The 21,243-nt window shown below is 42.1% G+C and overlaps 2 protein-coding genes and 1 non-coding gene across 3 annotated transcripts in view; 2 read left to right on the forward strand and 1 right to left on the reverse strand.

Annotated features, from left to right (window-relative positions):
- Positions 1-21,243, reverse strand: part of Dora (Dorado) — a 47,894-nt gene that overhangs the window by 18,315 nt on the left and 8,336 nt on the right. The gene's annotated exons all lie outside the window — the stretch shown is intronic.
- On the forward strand, positions 2,231-3,041 carry LOC122409159 (defensin-2-like). The gene is made up of 2 exons (XM_043416486.1): positions 2,231-2,414; positions 2,523-3,041. The coding sequence occupies exons 1-2, from the start codon at positions 2,312-2,314 to the stop codon at positions 2,744-2,746; spliced, it is 327 nt and encodes a 108-aa protein (XP_043272421.1). The 5' UTR covers positions 2,231-2,311; the 3' UTR covers positions 2,747-3,041.
- On the forward strand, positions 19,385-19,455 carry TRNAG-GCC (transfer RNA glycine (anticodon GCC)). Its single transcript has one exon. It is a non-coding gene; the product is annotated as a tRNA-Gly (tRNA).

Consider the following 21,243-nt stretch of genomic DNA (forward strand, 5'->3'; position numbering starts at 1 on the left):
TCGTTTCCATCGTTGCTCTTCGGGGCTCATCGCGAGGGAGAAAATCGTTTTTTTTCTTCATGAAATTATTCCGAATCTGCGTATTCCTGAGACGAATAATTCCTTTCAAAATTTTCATGACAAAAAGACAGTGGCACACGAATTGAAAACGGTTTTCCAAAGAAATATCTTCGGACCAGCCTCTTTCACGAGGCGAAAACGAGGCCGAAAATTCTACAGGAAAGTACTAAGAATATCTCGGGGCAGTATATATACGCACTGGATTGCAGCATTAATTCGAAGAGCAGCAATGAGAATTGTTCTATCCACCATAGTAAAAAGTCCAATACCAAACCTTTTGTGCAAAAGACTCGAGAGTCTTTTTCTCTATAAGCATTGCGAAAAATGTTTGCAGTCACTTCAAATGTTTATATTGTTAAGTATGCTTGGGCAAGCCTGAAAAAAACTGTATGCATGCTAAAATGCCACACGTGTTCGGTGTATATTCGTGTATTTATCATAGAATTTAGTATGCTGAAAGTGAAAATTTGTGATTAACAATACACTTCCACTTATCGGTAACACTCGAAAACAAAACGAAATATAGTTCTCACGTGGCTCAGCAGTTTTTGCTACCCACATAAAGCTGTTTAGAATTGAAGGTAGGAAAAATAGCAAAATTCAAAAAAAATACTGTGCTGTTTGTAATCGGTGGTTAAATAATTTGAAAATTCTTGAAAAATAATATATTCCTCACTATACGAAACGAAAGAGTTTTCTTCGTGCACGTATTTTATAAACCATCTTAATTCCAAATGTATGATGATTTAATGAAAACGTGAAAAAGTAAGGAGATTAATCAGGGCTGGATGTGAAGCAGGAAAAGGAATAACCCATATTTATGTACGTACAGTCATTCTTTCCGGAATGAAAGAGGATTCGTCGAGCTCATTTGCCCGTGCAATTCTGGGTAGCGTAAGCGACGCATATAGCCACTTCCCGTTCATCCATATTTTCTATGTCCCGGTGCAACGAATTGCTGGCTTCCATCGCGAGAATTAGTCTCTTTCACGAGTTAATGTTTTTCCCACGATATTTCAGTCTCCGTTATTTCGATTCGTAATGCGCCGTCGTTTCGTTCATTGAATTTATATTTCGGTCCGAAATACTAGCGAGGAATTTTGGGAAAGCGAACTTTTCAACTTGAATATTCAACAGGAATGACATACGAACGCCTGCAATGTGACTCGAGATGAAAGCATGCAGCAGCGGAGCGACCAAAGTCAAAAGTTATGAGAAAATGAGATATCTGAGAAAAACTTTGTGCGAAAGATGCACGCGAAAAGTGACGATGGCAAATTCGATATTATGATAAAAAATAAAAATTATTATGAAAAAAGGGCCTCACTTCTGATCCTCACCTTCCACGATCATCTACCAGGGAATCCAGGTTAGACGAGCAACATTTTCTCTCGTGCTTTAAAGCCCTCGTCACGAATGATCGTCACGTTTTCATGAGCATACGCCGAAAAAAGAGTTAAGGCTACACAATAAGCGAGTGTATAAGCGTGACCGTGTGTGCGCGCTTTCAACATGAAACGAGGACGAAAAAGCACACTTGGAAGATCGATGCTGCCATCGTGTCGCAGCCAGAAGGAACTTCCGTTTGGTACGTGGGCTGGATGATGCTTCACGGAATTGAAGAGGATGGATTTCCACTGTCTACTCATTTGTACGGTGAGTTTCGGATGCAAGGAGAGCAAACCGAATGAAGTCACATGTGAACGAATCGAGGGAGGAATGAAGCGTTCCACTCAACGTTGCAATGAAAATTGGATAACAGAAATTCGGGGGATTCAATGTGGTCCGCATTTATTGTTGATTATAACGAGTTCCTGGATTTCGGAGCCCGCGATATTTCACTGTTGAAGATGAAATGTAATTTACAATTACGTTCGTGGGCGATATGAAGTTGAACTGAACTTAGGCCCGGCCTATGGATGTGCGCGGTGTGTGATGTTATCGGTTCAGCGAGCCGCGGTCCACGATAACGAAGCGAAACTTGAACTCGTTTGATCCCAAGAGACAATGACTGCGCCATTGGAAATGGTGTGCGCAGATATTTTCAATTGCGATTTTCCGGGTTCGCTAAATGCACTTTTCCTCCTCAATATACTTTTAAAACGCTTGGACACCCGGAAAAGGGAGATTTCCTCGTTTCAAAGGAGTATTTAAACTCGTGGGGAGCTGTGATCGAGCATCAGAGTATCGAGATCAATCGAGTAGAGCAACAAAGCATCTGAAGCAGCGCAGAAGATCGAAAATTTCAACGATGAAGTTCTTTCTCGCTACCTTCGCTATTTTGGCTGTGCTCGCATCCGCTTCAGCGTTCGTAATTCCCGACGGAGGTGAAACTGAGCACCGAAACGTCATAGGTTCGTATTCAAATTTCAAAAAATACATTGAACAACCTGAAACGTCAAAACGTGGCTTCCGCACTCTGAAAACCAGCATTTTTTCACTGTTTTTTTCCTCGTGCTTAGTTCGACTCGAGGACGTTGATTCGACTGGTGGCATCGACGTTGGCCCTACAGACACGACGATTAGGCACAGGCGTTTAACCTGTGACTTGTTCTCGTTCTCGTCAGGCGTTGTAACACCCAATCACTCTGCGTGTGCATTGAAGTGCATCGGTATGGGCCGAGCCGGTGGCCACTGCGAAGGCGCATCGTGTGTCTGCAGATCTGACTCGTGGGTACCTTGGTAAGAGATGGGAAATCGTTGGTGCCTGGGAAAAAAGGCTACAAATCGCTGACTCAATAAACGTGCCTCGTCGCCCAGCAGCCGAATCGCCATCCAAGCTTACCACATGCACAACTTTTTTTCATATTATTTTTCACTATTTGTGTGGAAAACTATTCACTTTCGGCTCTGCTCTACCAGTCAGTTCGTCTTGCATCTTTTATACACTTTGCACCCTCATTATTTTCAATAAAACCCTCGAGAACGATTTATAATGGTAATTTGTATAAAACATGCTCAAATAAACCAACTTTATCAAAGCAGCATGTGTTTTCAACTGAAGCAATTCGAGGAGTTGCTCTAAATCGATTCCAGCTGTTATTGACAGAATTTTTCACGCTCGTTCGTGTCATAATCAGTGTCCAAACTTTTGGCATAATTAAAAAATGGCAAAAATGTCTATAAAAAAAAAAAAAAAAAAAAAAAAACAAGTTTTTATTAATTACATCAATATTTTCCCACCCGTCCTTCATATTTTATTGAAAGTCCCTAGTGTCAGTTGCGTCGATCGGAAAACGTAGTCTCCGGTTTCAGAAAGCGCGCAGTTGCAACGTTGCCGTCATGAAAGTAACATGTGGATCGACCCCCCAATAATCACGATTTTTCGTGAAAAAAATAATGAATTGCGCGAACTTTATAAGTATTGAATGGATTTTACAAAGCTGTGAACACATCCTTCAGATATTTATCCATCACTCATGAAAGTTTCTGCAACAACTGTTCCTCAATGCCTGTAAATCTCAGACCGGGAAAAGCACTGAAACCCGTAAGAGACCGCCTTAAGGATGTATGTAAAAAATATCGACGTGTCAAATTTTTCATGATTTTGAAATATTTAATAGAGTTCGAACTATTTAATAGAAATCGAACTAAAATGATAAAAAAGTGTATGAATCGTTGTCAACGCACGGCCAAAAAAAAATTTTTAGAAACTTCAAACTTTTATCGATTTTTTCACCCAAAAAAAACCACTGTTTCCGATGTCGTTGTGGAGATATTTGGGGTTAACTTTTGACGTTTCAGCGGGCGTTCTGTAGTTAGTACGTCCGCTATATTGAACATGTAATTTGATTGGCTCGCTTGTGCTTATGACCACAGTTATCAAATTGGATATTGATTTTATTAAAAATCGTAAATTATGATTCGAAATGGCATAGTTTTTTATTAAAAATTATAAAATGCAAACAGAAATGATTCGCCATTGACATTTTAACATAAGACATAACCTTAAAAAATAAATAGATGTACTGCGAAATTGATCTTATATACATCCTTAATTTAGAGAATCCGTTTGAATCTATTTCTCACGACCAAAGTATCCTCGAGCCTTGAAATGTTGACAGAGCATTTTTTAATTATTCGTTACTCTATTAAAATTTTTATAACGAAATCTCTTTGTTAATTCGATTACCCAATCAACTTCCTTAAACCGAAAAAAATCATGTGAATGTTGACCAGTTGACCCCGTATCAAGTCCCTCTGGGCGTACTGCCAATGTACTGCAGTATCCCCAGTATGGGAAAACCCACCTGTATCCCGATTAAGGGGAGGGGATGAAACCTCTCAATATCCGGGAGGAATGCGAGGCCCATTCCTCCAGGAGGAGAGCCCCCCTTATGCCACCAATATCCCGCGGATATCCGAAGCGTATCTCACCGAAATCCCACTCCCCCAGGTTCGTTGGCGTGTGTAAGACGTACTGGGGGATGCTGCAGAGGTAACTGGCAGAATCCCCGAGGGATACGCGGACAAGAAGCTGAGACATTAAGGCCCTTTGGGCAGTTTTAGCTTCAGCGTGAACGTCTACTCGGAACATATTTTCCACTTGTAATTCAACATTAATTTATTCCAAGCTTGCACCTGCGGAGCATCGAGATATCAAACGTCGTACAATCTACGACGGTTGTGCGAAAATTACTTCAAAGGAAATCGCTCGAGCAGCCGATGAATGACGACTTGGTCGTACTTCATCCTCATTCTCCAAATGGAACTCGATATCTTTGTCCTCGCAGTGCGATAGACGATCTCACAAGTTTCTATAAAGCTGCGAGATAGTCGAAGGAGATTAAAAATGAAAAGTACGATTAAAAATAGTGAGTCGTATTTATGTGGGGCCCCCGCCCGCAGCAACTTTTGCTCCAACAGCTGCGGCGCTCTTGCACTTCGAAACTAATCATTCCGTGACATGACTACACGCAGCGCACGATATTACAGATGCATAGCGATGTATAGGCATTCAAAGATGATCGCGGACTTTCTGTGGGCACCCGCATTTCACGTTACGTTTCGTATTTCGTATTACAAATCGCCTGTGGTCAGTTCCTAAGATAAAGAGTTCGTTCTTCTTTCGTAGCTGGGGACGCATGCACTGTGTACACGCACGTAGAAAATATGGATGCAATTATATTTACGACGTCTCTTCTGTAATCGGATGATTTATGCGTGTGGCGCAATAGTATGGGACATAGTATACATTCTCCGAGTCATTGAAATATCGAGTTTAATAAAAAGCCTGAGGAACGAGCTGACACGAGTAACAAAACGATCCCATAATCCGTATGTTAAGTTTGTGCAATGGAAAACGAAAAATGATGACTCGCGTTGCGGTATACGCGGCCTCGCCGTTATGTTTGGTCAGCGAATTGAAATATCGGCCTTCGAATGCGATCGATAATTATCTCGTGATGAATCGACATTTATTCGTTCGTTTTTCTTGCCTAAGAGTGCCAGCAATAACGCTTTTGTCTTTGTATCGACACAGATTCGAATGCAAATTCCGAGTATATTTTTCTTCAAAAAAGATTGTAAGAAAAAATGATAATTGAAAAATGACAAGCATTCGAATGGACTTTGAGGCTTTTTCTATCGTCGAGGTACGCGTACACAATGCTCTCTCATACACAACGAACGTTAGCGAGGTGTGCATGAAAGAGGATTGACGAGCCTAGAACCCGTGAGGGAACAAAATGACGTCAAATTACCATTTATATTAAGCTCGGGTTTACGGGCCGAGGGATGAAAAAAAAACACACACGTGGAATGTGTGCAACGGGAAGAATCGTCGGCACAGCAAATGGGAATGCTGTATGATGAAGGAAAATTATTTGAAGAAATGTTGAGAATTCAAATATTCGCATGGGCAGGTGCGATTATTGCCGGAGATTTCGGAGGTTTCGTTAAACTTGAGCAATCTGGGAAATAAGCGAACCCATTTTTCTACCAGTTTTGACATCGACTCTTCATGGATCTTCCCAACAAGTATCCACTGCTCAACTGATCATTCGGACAGTATCGAGAGATTACGAAAAAAAGTAGTTTTCTCAGGCTTCCTTGCTACGCGCGGGGCAAAGGCCACGAGAAACTCGGACAGTTTGATGGCAAAAGGGAGGAAAGTTTTGCTTGGTGCGAGGGTTTTGATGAGAAATTCTTAGACTCCCTTTCACAATGGTCTCGCGTGGACACGAGGGAGAGTAATTTGACCTCCATAGCTCTAGAAACCAGTTCTACAATCCCTCGACCCTGTTATGCATTATTCCAGTTTCCCTCAGGTTTATATGTACAAAACATTGCTCCAATGTACGGATACACACGAATTTACATGCGAATGTATGCGGATTGAAAACTCGGAGCAAGCCACCTTCCGAAGAGGTCTGGCGAGCAGTTCCGCGTCTTATATCCACTTCGCAAGAGGCAAAGTTTTTTTACATTGCACTTTTTTCCATTCGTTTCTCTTTGACGTTTCAACTTCAATGAACTTTTGGTATCATTGCGATATTAAAATTAATGTAAATCCTTCATCGAGTACTCGATAAATGTTTTATTGAATGATATTTCGCTGCGGAAAAATTTTGATGAATAATCGAAAATTAATGCCCTCCACGCGCAGTGTCAACGCGAGATCGATTCTCGTAGGAGACCAACAAAGTTTCCGTGTCAAGGGATCCTTGTTGACCGATCTTAAGGACCCCGCGAGAAGCGCTCACGGGATCATCGCCTGGAGTATTCATATCGCGCTTCCGGCGAACCTATGAGAAAGCGGGATCCTCCCTCGAGGCTGATATTTAGGTCGGGTTCTGTCGAGCGAGTACGAACCGAGCCGACTCTGCGAGTCGACGAGAGTCAGCGAAAGGCCGAGAGAGAACCGCTTCAACTCGACGATCGATAAAATTCAATCCCCGGGACTTGAACGAGGAGACCTCCCTCTGTGTACAGCTGTGCACGCAGTGGTCGTCACAAAACTCGCGCCTCAGCTCCGTCGGGTCGGTGGAACTCGAAAGGCAGTGGAAGAAAAAATTTCTTGTACTCTCATCGTCGTTTAGTAGTAACTATAGCGGCTCTAGGAATTCCTGATGACCAATGAAAGGCGCGGGGGTTGAGAGAAATGTAATAAAATTCTGAAGCACACGGCGAGCGGTGCTACCGGATTTTCCTCTCAGCGAGCGCATCTCATTGGCCGTTACTAACGAACGATTATTTTAATGGCAATTTTTCTCGAAGAGCCACGTGCGAATGACTTTTATTTTCAGAATCTCACGATCTACGTACCTTATGAATCTCAGACGCGATTATTCACGTACGAAGGAAAATGCTTCTCCAAGAGAGCTATAAACCAATAAGAACTCTTCGCTTTTTATTTCGCCCAGACGAAAACTGCTATAAGAAATTCAACGTGAGATGTAAAACGTGAAATGCACATACGGAAAAACGAGATTTCCGAGGGGCCTCGTAAATATACAGGAGATAAATGTGAATGTATGAGCCCAACGAGAGCCCCAGAAACTCTCAGATGTGCTACAGCCCGAGCGTACATCACTGTGGCCCAGTTGCTTGGCCCACCGTTAACCCTGAAGAATCTTTTCTCATGGCCAACGGCTACAAGGCTCTTCGAGATTATTCTTTTTTGTCTCTCTTCAATGAATTTTGCAACGTTTTCAAAATTTATAGCGCCTTGGCATGGAAAAAAGTCAGCGTTGCACGTTATTTTATGAAGAGGTTCGAACGCCCAGCAACGAAAGAATAAAGTGTGTCTGATATTGTTGATCTTTAAACTTTTTTCTCACACAAATCGCCATAAAATCATGCGAGATTGATCGAAATATTTGATTCGTAACTTTTCAAAAGTGTGCATTTATGTTATCGGCTTTTCGTCAAATTGCTACATTTCAACGTGCCACAAAAATGCTCAACGGATAAGTGAACTTTTCATCACAAAGGTAACTGCGAGTAACGATGGTGGGGCATGTACGAAAACGAGGAAATTGCGAGCTATATTTTGTTAAATTTGAGTGCAAACCTGCATAACTCGAAGGAGGGTACACACTAATTGGCAAACAAGCGCTGTTGAATTAGCGCAGTGGCTATGCCAACTTTTGGTTTCTTTGCAGAGAGTTTTGCCTCGCATTTGCAGTTGTTGATCGTAACTGGGAGACTGGACTCTGAAAACCAAGGGATTACTTCGAAGCTTGGCGTGCAAAGAGAATCCGAAAACTTGTGGAAAGATTTTGGACTTTTGTAAGCACCACAAAAGATCTTTGGTTCGTACGACAATTTTTTTCGTCCACAAAAGTACGAACGATTGTGGTACACGTTTGTATTCCAATGTGTATTATTATCGTTTACTTCAAAAAAATGTTTTTCACGATTTCTGTCATTTCGAGAGCCTCAAACGTGCCGTCAATTACCCGAGCTTGCGGTTCCTTTCAAGTTCGCCAATTTGAGTCTCGAAACCGCGCAGGGATGCGTGCACAGTTGTCAATCCGCGGTGCACGCAACAAGGATTTTTAGGTGGGGGCAATGAACTCAATGAGAAGGCTAAAACGAGCGATTACATTGCTGCTGGTATGAAGAAATCGCATTAATTTCTCGGTCAATCGACGCAGTTTGGCTCGACGTTGAGTTTTGCAGTTTAAGGTATTCCTTTCACGAATCCAAATATTCTACAAATTTTAAATTGCAGTAAAGCACGCGAATCGACAGGCGAAATTTCAGATCAGGTTATCGAACATTTCATAAAGAATTAAAACTTCAAAAATCGTAAATTTTATAATACGAGAGCTACCAAATAAATCTAAATTTCTGATCCAAACTGTCTCAGAATTAGAAAAAAATGTAAGGAATCCGTAGCGACGATAAAAATAAAGGGTTACCGAATCCTTAAATGAGATATCAACGATAGAAGCGGCATATACGTTCAACAATTTCCCGGGTGCCACGAGTCTATTTTTTCTGGTTGCTACGTAGAATTGCCATGTTTGTAGATGAGAAGCGATGCAGACTGCAGATCGACGAAATTTCACAACAAAAAATTGACGCGGCCATGTTGTTTCATTGCGATTGAATGATGAGAAAAAGTTCCTTGTAACTCGGAATTATTGGCAGGATAAAGCAGCGAGCGTGAAAAGGGAGAGTACGAAGCTGAAAAACATCGAGCGTTAATTAATACCTACCCCAGTCGCTAAAATCAAAGAGGGCTTCGAGGAAAACCCTTGGCAACCTTTCATCGCGACTCCCTGTCCTAGCAGCCACCCTTCTGTTCCGCCCCGACTCACGCTTCCTTCAGTACACCCTTCTGTATTTTTCTAATGAGAAAGAAAAAATACGGAGACGCTCCGACGATACGAACTTTTTAGTTTTTCTTTTTCCTCGGCTTCCCCCCCTTCCGTTCACGAGCCTCGCAATAATCGTTCCAGAGTTTCGATCCCGAGCGACGCGACCTTTCGAAGATTACGCTTAGCCGAGAATATTATGTGGAGCACTGGCGACCGGAAAAAAAGGATAAAAAGTGAAAAAAAAAAATAAAGAAAGAAAGAAAGAAAGTGCCTAATTTCGAACTCGAGATGAAGAACAAAGCAGAAATATCCTTGCGGTTTTACTGTCGAATCTTTCATCGTCTAGCATCGCTAATGTTTGTGTTTAACGACCTTCGAAATGAAGGCATTAACCAGGCCTTCGTGATCCATTAGCAGAACCTTTGCAACACGAATGAGCGTCTTTGATTTTCTTCGTGATACGAAAGAATTCTCGCAGTTTATCCGCCCAACAGAACGCCCACGGCTTGAAAAATCCATACGCTACTTCATGCTACCGAATTCCGTCGAAGCGTAAGAAACGAGTGGAAAACCCGAGGGAATCGAGTCGATGACATTTTCCCTTGATCCCTCAATATTCGTGGATTGACGAAGACAAAATAAGAGCGGCAGAGCTTGTCGATCGATATGTGAAGCGGCGCATGACTAAGCGGTCACTCATCCATCTAATGGATGCAAGCATATTGCTGCTTACCGTGAAGACCACCGGAACCGCATATCAGCCGCGCGTATTTATCGATGTCGATAGGTTCGCTCTCCGGGAACAGCGAAAGGTTAAAATAACCTGAAAAAACATCCAGGTCAACCGCTTTGAAGCAAATCTTTCCAAGGGAAAACCATGAAACTTCACGAAAGAAGAAATTCGTTGTGTATCGTAGCTCGTATTCATCGACGGGAGCGACGTTAATCAAACAACTGTCGTAAAAGTTATGGAAAAATATAAAAAAAAAAGTGGAGAAAGAAGACGCGCGGCGGAAGTGCAGAGCTTCAATTTATTGACAATAATTCAGCGAAGATTTCGTCACTTTTTCCTTATCACAAGCAATTGATCCATGCTCTTAGAGCAGTCTTTTCAATTTAACTTTTTCCTCTCCTATTTTTCTTCACCGCGTCTCAACATCGGGGAGCACCAATAAAGGCTCTAAAATAAAATAAAAAAAATAAAAAATAAAAAAAAACGGAGACTCCGTACAGCGAAAGAGCAGAACGAGAGCAGGGGTTCGAAGGAAAAAACTATGCCGAGGGAGAAATTCCATTTAAAACTTAACGACTGCCCTTAGCCGAAGTGCACGGTTTATGTAGCAGTTTATACGTGTAATATAACGTTTGTGAAGACATTGCGTCGTTCAGTACACTCGATAACGACGCCGTTGCGGTTTCGCTAAAAATTCTCCTTCCGAATGAACATCCCTCCTCTCTCCTTATTCCTAAAACTCTACCAGCTTCGCGCTATGCTCGACGATTTTTTTACCCAATGGACAAGTTCGTTATTGCATGACTGTATATCTGACGTAAGTTTTAAGTGCTTCTGCTTCGGTTCTCGCCGCATATTTCCATAGTCTAAAGACCGGGGTGTCGACGAAACGCAAAACATTTGGCGTGTTTGTTTCCTTTACAGTTGCAACAGTTTCGTGCGTCTCTTTCTCGTCGAGCGATTTTCATGCTTCTTTCCCGCCACTCTCTTTTCCTCCCTCCATCTCGAGCACCGTGCTCTCGGCAGCTGGAGAAAGATCACAAGGTGAGGGTTCACTGCCGAACGTTATAACGTTACTTGGGGGCATCGTGCCTTCAATGCCCCCGGCATCGTCAACATTTTTAAGAAATTTTCTCACATTCCATAAAATCAAATTTATATTCTATAAACTCTTCGCAGTTGTTAATTACCTGTGACATGGATTTCATGATTCTCATTGTAAACTTTTGCATCATCGATGCCAAAGAACTGGCCGATTCGAGAGCCTTCGTCACTCAAGTGCAGCCAAGTTCAGGAAAATCGCACTTTCATTCGAAAATCATTCGCTCAACTCATCGGAAACCTTCAACATTGTAACGCCTTTACAGAAAAATTAAAAAAAAAAATGCTCCGATATCGTAACACCTCCGAAGGAAAGCATAAAATCCTCCACTTCCCATTTGGCGTCTTTCGGGGAGGCTTTAGCTAATTCTACTGTACCACTATAACGAGGATTTACCATTTCCTTTACGATTGTCGCTTGCTTCTCTCTCTTTCTCTATATTCTCTTCGCTATAAGCAGAACCGAGGCTGGTGTAGGCAAATCGATGGAACAAATTCGAATGAAAGCTTTGTTTAGTCTGGACGATTGAGCCAGACGCGTTGCACCTGGGATTCTCTGGGGACGACGTGCTTTGGACGATATATACATGCATACAAATTCGTACGACTCCGCACCGAGGCAAGAGCTGCATCGGCACTAACCCCTCTTCTCAATTTTATCCACACGCATTCACACATCCGTACACAGGTATAAAGCGAAGTGTCTTTTTACGAGGACTGTAAAGACGACAAAATCGTTTCGCTAACGTCGACAACTCAACTTAATTTTATTTTACTCGTGAGTTTGTATTTATTTGTGTATGTCTCCGTACATCATTTGAAACTACCGTTTTGGATTCGAAATTTCAAATTGTTCGGTCAAGCGTACGTGAAATTCACTGTTTTACGGATAAATTAGCAAAAATATAATAACTTTTTGCTGAAATCCTAATGACAGATCAAATATCAACCTCAATCGAGTTGCTCGCATACAATCGTTGTCGAATCGAATTGAGCTAAAAATGTTTCTATGACGAAAACGACGGAGCCAAAAAATATAGTTGAAGCATGGGAACTTTTTCGCGTCACGTATCAGTGAGAATAAACTTTGGAAAATGGTAACTAAAAATGTTAGGGCTGTGATTCAGCGTAGAAGGTCCGATAGATCCGAATGGCACGGTGCACCTGTCGACCGTGTAATTTAATCTACCGGTCGACTTTCTGGCGGCGGCGGTGCCGAAGAAATCGTCAATATCTTCGCAGCGAGGGGCTCGTGAATAAAACATTTTTTATGTTCGTATTTACGGCAAATGTTGAATTCGTGAATAAAATTCGACGAATTTACGATGAAGAAATAAATATAAAGTTTTATTTAGTTTTATTATGAATCATTCTGGTAAGTCGTGTTGTTAAGCTGCGAGAAAATCTCTGGGAACTGCATTCGACGCGAAATTCGCTTTCGCGCGAATGCGCTTGAGAGATACGAGGTTCGATGGGTTTTGTAATCATGCTTCTATCCCCCTCCCCGTTGCCTCGAATCCTCCAGCGAATTTGGTACTTCGACTCTCCCTCGTTCCTTTTCCTTTCGCACTCATCCGTGCAAGTTCGCCCGCGCGTTTTCTCTCTTTCTCTTTCTCTCTCTTCCTCCGCCTGGCGATTTCCTCCTCTTTCTTTCTCCCTCCCGTTTAGTACCTCTCCGAGTTTTGCTCAGATACGCGACGTTGGGCAGCCACAACGCTGAGCCTACACTAACATTAATAGCATGGGATATAATCCACCAGCCAGCATGTTCACCATCCTCCGGCCTCTCTTTCCCTTCTTTCCCACTCGCTCTCTATCACTGGATCATTTGGTATAGTATCCCGTAGGCTCCAGGAATCGATACGGTCGCTATGGAGACGCAGGGCTTGCTCAACATAGCAATACACATGGAGGATGAGGATACAGCTCGATGTTACTTTTTGCCCTTTGCAATATTTTCTCTCTCTTGCATATACTACGATAATAACCTTTTCTATATCCTTCATAAGCTTTCATCAACGCATTTGCATTTAAACCCTACACCACTGGAATGAAACAAGTGCCTGAATGATACTTCATTTATTCGTTTAGCACTAAAAAATACGAACTCATCAGAGTTTATCTGCGACCTCAAGCAAAAGAAGAGAGAAAAAAGTCTTCAAGAAGACGAGACTGGAGACATCCGTGGCTATATTCACTTGAAGTTATCACACCAGAAATAATTACTCAACTCATCTATTGGCTGATGGTATCTAAAGCGTTACGAATTCTTCCATTTATTTTTCTATATTATCAAATTCGCATCTTCAAATTAGACACTAGTTAGAAAATAATCAGAAGGATCCGGAGAAATCGGAGGGTAGATCAGTGCCATCGAACTCCCCCTCCTTTTCACCCTTTCCGCGTCGATCCGTGAACTCTCGACGACCTTGAACCCCCGAGCGGGCGTCATGCACCTTGTGCGGCCCTCTTTTGTACGAGGATATATAGCTATATAATACGCACATATGCGTAGACGCGTGTACATAGGAGCCGTTGGTTGAACGACAGGAAAAAACGAGAAAACAAAAAAAACTTGAAACAGAAGCAAGACATCGCGTTTAAACGTTCGACGCGTTTGCACGTTACTTTGTTACGATCCTCATGCGATTTCACTCTCGGAAGCCGAAGAACGTTTATATCTTATTGTTAATTGCATGAAAGACTGAAGATTAGCTTCAATGGAATACCCACGCATGCTCACATGTGATTGTTGATTATATATGAAGGAGTGAAGATTAACTTGCATAAGATATACACACGCAAGACTGAATGCGCACACCCACCACATGGAACGTGGAATAACGAGACTCTAAATTAACAGCCTATGCGCAACAGTGCAGACGTTTTGAACGCGTCTGGGCTATCCCGGTATCGGTGGTAACGCACCTGGCAATTTGCAAAATGTACATAACTCTCACTTCGCGAGTCATAAACACATTGCGCACAAGAGCGAAGAACGAATTAACGTGTTCCAAGATTCCACTAGACGCAGCACATCAGCTAGATCGCATTTCCCAGATAACTGTAAAAAATTAGCGACTCAACACAAACCTTGATACGTTCGAGGTGTGCTATTGCTGTAACTTTTACCCGGCAAAAAAATTAGTATTACACACATCCTATTGCCATGGGTTCGGGATTCGATTTCTGTAAATGGAATTGGAATCCATTGCGAACAGTATCGATCGAAGTGCGGTTGGATGAAAACGATGGAAAATTGCCCAAACTCTCGAGTATGAATCCGCTACGATTCTTTGCTTTCGCCGGGATTGGAAATTTTCTTTTCGATTATTGGCGTCGAGACGCTACGGCTCCTCCTTAGATATTGGAAGTTTATCTGAGTTTAATTTATCTTAGGTGCAGAAAGATCTAGCCACCTGTTGATATTTCATGACACGTTTGCAGCTCGCTTTGCTTCGGTCAGTTTTGGCCTGACTCGAACGCGTAAAACAGTGGAATTGCATTGTTTTCCTTGGGCTTTCAGTGTCATGCGATTCGAGCCTGACCCGCTACTGGTGAACCCAGCACGTAAATCCCACTAAATATTTTATCGACATCAATAATAATCAGTGCGCAAAGATTATAGCTATGCTCTCGACAATTATCTTCCGTAGTGAATCCAAAATTGGTTTTTTACTCCATCAGCACATTGCTTTGTATATAATTTCGATTCGTTTCGATCGGTATCGGGTTTTACCATACGGTTTCGTAGCGACGTCCGTTGAATGTTTCGCGCCAAATTCACTTTCAACGTGCCGAAAAAGAAGTCGCTGATTACGGAGCTGCACTAAAAATGCATAAATTCAAAATGGCGAAGCGAATTAAAAAAATCTCATGCCAAGTGACGTCGATGCCGAGAAAGAGGATAAAGTGATCCATCAACTATCGACCCGCCACTTATGCAACTGATAGAGACGCGTTAACGAAGCTATTCACTTTTAGATTGGCTCCGATCTCTTTGCGTAAGCCAATTAGACTACACGACCAAATGAATTCTCAAATTTATCGACTACAGAATGCCGATCGGAATAATTCACTCATTCAGATACGTTTTACGAAAGTTCAATCAGATCGGCAGTCCAATTAAATTATCGGGAAGCCGGTACACTTAAGAGACGTTTTCGTATAGCGGACTCTCCCAGGATTCTACAATCGACTTCGCCAAAACGAATTCCACAGTGTGCTAGAATCTTCATACAAAAGCATCCCCGGGACAGCGTAAATGATTAGAAATTCTCTGTCTGCTATTCGAGCATTTGTGATCGAAACTTGGCTGGTTTTTCCACAAAGATCTTTCCCTGGTTTTCGGATTGAAAGAACCTTGACGGCTTCTAGTGGGATTGCAGCGTCAAACGGATTCAATTCTATCAGGTACGAAAAGAAGTTGCTTTTGTTGTGCACAATCTCAAATGTGTGTGCGACTCCACATGACATGGAAGCGAAAATAAGTTTACGCAATAATTGCAACTTGAAGACAGAGCGTCCATGAACTCCGCTGTCAACCCCTCGTGAGAACTCGCGCACCTGCCGACTGTTCGGGCCAAAGGTAAAAACAAAGCGCTGAAGTCTGGTCGCCCAACAGTCTACGCTCGGTTACTCACGGTGCGAGTTTCTTGTCGAATAAGTTATTCATGGCAACAGCGATTACCAAGAACGGTGCAGAGTAGGATCGGGGCCGCACCGATCTATCGGAGCAGCGCTGGTAGGTGCCCATGAATAAAATTCATACGGCTGTGGAGTGGCTGAATCATTTCACGGAAAGCGTTTATTCCGTGTGTGATGTCACCGAGTTTTCTGATAGATTTATTTCTGATAGGCTTATTTCTCTACGCACTTACATTTGTTTATCACTGAAGAATAGCAAAATTTGTAAGCCCGGAGCTTGAAATATGAATAAACTAGCACAGGGATAGCGGTTGCAAGCATCTTATAAAATTCCATTTCAAAGAAGCGATCTTGGAGAAGCATCTAACGAACAAAAGAGCGATTCTGGGCTCCGGTGATTGAATCAATTAACGTGATCACCACCTCTCGGTGCTTCGCTATGCTTCCATGGCTTAGCGCGCTCTGTAGGTAGAACAGATCTACGGCCGCTTTATCGATCCCGTCACTTGCCATATAACCAAGTCTTTTGCGAAATGCTGTTCGTTGTTCCGCTCTTTCGCGTTTTCTCGTTTCTTCATTCGCGTCGTTATCAAAGATTCTTCGTACCAGCTATAGCGTGACCTGATCTTTTTGGTGAAGCAACTCGATGGTGAAGTTACGAGGATTGACTGCAATAAAGCCCAGAAATCAACTTGATTGATCGCCGATCGACTCTCCAGATATTTACGAGGAATACGGATGACTGCAAAAGAACAATGACGGAAGAAAAATAGAAAGATATAAAAAACCAGCAGGGAGGTGACTCGACCACCACAGTAATAGTCAACGTGGGAACGATGCTATTGTCTTCCTTGATTGCATTAAATTTACGCGACGTGTCTCTCGCCTCTCGTTCGGTTTTCTCGAGCATTTTCTTCTCTCCTGTAATCGTATTTCCACGATCGAAGTGAATTTATGAAAGCTTCGGATGGAATTCTGAGTGTCTCCGATGTGGGCTCCCCCGGCGCCGTATTTATTTGGAATCAAAATACCGATCCGAATTCAGAGCTGGTATAGCTAGGTCTCTCATTTCATAGGATGGTGGAGAGATAAAGCAAAGTTTGAAGCCGAGTGATTAAATCATTCGGGATCATTACACTTTTTCGAATCTTCGGTTGAAAGATGTGGAGGAATGATATCGTGTGAAAGGGGATACTAAAGAAATTAGTAAATAACTGTGCAATGAAGGTCGATGAGGGTTCGCAAACTTCTCTCAGATAAAACACTAAAAAATTGGAAAGAATTAACTCTGGAATATACATTTCCCAATGAATAGGTCCTGTGTGTACAGAGGACAGTACCATAGTCCTTTCGGACATATGCCAAAAAGTGGTACCGAAAGAGAACTGTGAATTAGACTCAACGAATTTAATTTCAGTCTGTGGAGAGCCCGGAACCCGCATGAGAGAAATCCTCGATGGTTTCTCCCAGAATATGGAAGGAATGTCCACTTAGGGCTTTGCTCTCAATGTTCGAAGTACACAGTGTAAAATGTTCTTGGTAATGAGCTGCAAGAGAAGAATATTCTCAAAACTGCGGGGTACTAGAGCGAGAGAGGGAGGAAGAAAGAATAAAACGGAAAAAAGAAAGCAAACAAAAAGGAAGAACGAGGATCGAGGATGTAGAAAAAAGGGGTGGAAAACAAAAAATAAGAAGACAAAGTTTATGCAGACGCGCCTGCGCCATCTCTCGCCCTCGCTTCGTCGGTCCTTGACTTCTTGCTTGTTTACAAACCTGAGAAGGCTTTTCGTGTACACCGAACCCATAGTCCGTATCAGCCACAACACAGTTCTCGTGGATCTTTGCTCAGGTAGATGCATTCGGCGCGGTCTCGCTACAGTCAAGTATTCCGTAAATATTTCATGTTTGTATGAAACCCTCACATGCATCGACCACTATACTGCTTGTCACACAGACAATAACGGAATTGGTGAAAAAAGTAAACTCCGATGGTATAACTTTTGAAAAAGAAACTTCAAACCAAAATTTTGTTTGCAGCACTATTTCCTTGCCACCTCTGGACTCTGCCATTCCAGATAACGAAAATGAAAATTTAATTTTACAACGAAAGAACCGATGTTCAGATTCTGTACCTCATCGCTGCCCCTGCTCGAGGGGAGACGAGAAAAGTTGTTTGTCTTCGCGAAGATTCTTCGATATCGCAATATCCTTCCCCTGTTGAGACGAAGAAATACATGGCTACAGAGATGAACCCACAAGCCGTGTTACGGTCAGTCGTCTCTTTTTGCCCCATCGCACTTACTTTTTGTTTCATTTATTCTCCAGTCTCCGAGTGTTTATCGTGACTGTTGTTGGTGAACAGACAAGAACGGGTTCCACGATTAAACGGACCGCCCGACAGACATTTTCCCTATGGCAGATACAAGTCATGTGTGCATACATGTGTGAGCATCGTTACTAGTATGCGTTCCTTCCTCTCCCTCTATTTCTCGCTTCTGACTTCTTTCTTTGTGCGGAGTGTAGCACGTTTCCTCTGTTCTCAACTCGAAGGGGGCCCCGACGTCGCTGGCGTCTTCACATAGCATCTTTCCAGAAGAGACATCGAGGATCGCAGGTATGTCGAGTCCGGTGCAGCGTTCGTGCTTGTTGATGATGTCTTTTTTTTCTGGCAGAGATCTTCGAGTCTAAAGAATCTGACTGTATTGTATGTCTCGCTGTTGGCCCTCGCGGTTTTAGCCATAAGGCGAAATCACAGCGGTATATAAATGATTGAAGTCCATGCGGTAGCGACGCGCGAAGTAAGAAGAGTTCACTCAACGTGCTTATAGTTTAACAACTCGCAAAATGATCCCTCGAGCCAAGTTCTCAAGAATAGGGGAACAAGAATAAGAACTGTACATGGAAAAAAAACATTGGAAAATAAAAGGCCCCGCTAAAGCCCAGGTGCGTTGACTCTTGGCTGCAACCGGATGTCTGGACTTTAATACTTGCGGATACTCGTCCTGGAACGGTCGGACTGTACCCGACCGTTCCACAGAAGTATAATAAGGATACAATGACTCATACTCTTTGGAAAAAGCGCTATAACTCGGAGGCTATCGAGATTTACAGAGAAATTTTACTCAATAATCGTCAATGCGGTCGTCTTGTAAAACCACAATGACGGAATGACAATGCACGAGTAGTATGTGTCTACACATTTCGTACGAGGGATACCGTTGCATCAAGTTCATATTGTATTTCCGTTACGCTCGAACCGCAGTAATTAGATACTACGAGAGAAACGAACTGCTGTATACAACGTCTTCACACTTCCTGGGAGAGATTCGCTTTCAACGTTCCTTTCCTTCATTTCTTTTTCAAGATTTTTTACAGTTTGTTCAAGCGATTTTATCGACAGAGTAGAATTGAGAATACCATTTTCACTTCAAATCGGTGAAAAATTCTCAATCACCGAGCATTTTTAAGGGCACGATTATGCCTATCATTAAGTCTGAGAACAAAATTTTTTTATTTAGTAACGCGATCTAAATTATTAAAATCTCAACATTATTTAGGTGAAGAACACATATCAGCATCGGTGGTTCAGTGGTAGAATGCTCGCCTGCCACGCGGGCGGCCCGGGTTCGATTCCCGGCCGATGCAAAATTTTTTTTTACACATTTATTTTGATCAAATTACACAAATAAAAAAAATCGTTAAACTTCAATGAAATCGACCGATTTGAATGCATCGCGCATGTTAACAAATAAGGTTTATTCAGAGATAATATAGTCTCGGCGAGTGTCTCAAGCCAGCAGACGACAGGGCTGTCAATGTACTTGTCCCGAAACTCTACAGAGTCTCTTGCTTTATTGATTTGATACACGTGTACATACTTTATTATTCTAGATGTGAAGCAAAATCGAAAATGAAAACGACCTCTGGAGAGCGTAATGCCTCTTGGTGTTGGCCCACGAGGGCCTGTAGCCCTCTATCGTCACTCGTCTAGCCTCAATGTTTGAACTTTGGGTCCTCTGATGCATAACCCGCTCCCTATGTCATCGATTTTGGATGTTGAGTTTATATGGGAATAAGTCAAACTCAAGCAACGGAATGCCTCGGAGCCTCGATCACTTTTATCATTTGTATATTTAGCATTTCATGAACAAACTAACGTTTCATATCAAATTTTATTTCTATGATTGATTATTTTTACTCATATTGCAATACCAAAAATATTTCTATTGAATTTCAGTACAGTTACTCCAGACGTTGCTGACTCCATAACCAAGAGACATGGATGAGATAGAATCATGAACTCCATCGGTCTCACGTCTGTGAGCTTTAAAACTTTTTTTGACTTTAGAATCATCACTATTTAAGAAAAAAAAAAATCCCTAATGACTAACCAAAAATGAAATTGGAGGGAATATTCATCGTCGATGTCAATCCGCGACCGTGATCGGTATGATAGAATAACGATGAGTATCTCTCATTCGCTAGATTAAAAACCAAGATCCAATTCTCTATACAGAAAAAAATCGATTTTTTTCTCGAAAACAATTATCACTTTTTCTTACCTGCTCAATTCAAGTTCTTATATAGCGTATTTATTGTACCGCACGATGTTGTCGATTTCGTACAATATTCAAATTTATAGTATAAAGTTTCTTCGTTCACAAGGATTATGGCTGTAGGAGCTCGGAGAGCAATGAAATGCAAACGACTGCTAGCTTGTACATTGGCCAAGTAGACCATCTAGAGAAATTTCTCGGAGATTTACACGAGATCGAATGTCCGCTGTGCCGTGTACGAATGCTAGGCGCGCTCTGACCATTACGTTGCGGTGCATATCGTGTAAAATCTTTATTTTACGTATGCATCGTCGTGTTAATGCTTTTGCTTGATCCACTCATACAACGAGAACTGAGAATTAGCATTCGAATGTCCGCATGATATAGCTAATAATATTTATATATTCAGCCATTGCGAGTCTGAGAGTTGGCCTGTATAGCCCTTTTTCATCTTTGCATAGTTTCAACATTTTCGTTAGCAATTAAAGAGCATCAGCAAAGCCTATGAAAGACGGTTCTATTCACCTTGTACTATTTGTGAAACTCCGCTTGTACTCCGAAGCTTGTTACTAGTATTTCAGAGAACGTAAAGTTGTACGTACTTTGTGTAGCAGTAAAATGTACATAATATAGTACACTAACACGCTTGGGAAGTCCAAGCTCAGTGTAAGGTCGCTTTCGTTCAACATCTCGCGAGATATCAGGTAGTTTGTTTACGTAAAGAAAATTTCGTGTACTGTGCAGACTGAGATGATGGTACGAGGGTATGCACAGTTGAGAATAGTTGCAGTCTCTCTTTCTCTATTTTTCTTTCTTTCTCTCTCTCTCTCTCTCTCTCCTTCGCCCTCGCTTTCTATCTTAGCTGGTGATGTTGCAA

This window comes from Venturia canescens, chromosome 4, assembly GCF_019457755.1.
Source record: "Venturia canescens isolate UGA chromosome 4, ASM1945775v1, whole genome shotgun sequence".
Classification (NCBI taxonomy): domain Eukaryota; kingdom Metazoa; phylum Arthropoda; class Insecta; order Hymenoptera; family Ichneumonidae; genus Venturia; species Venturia canescens.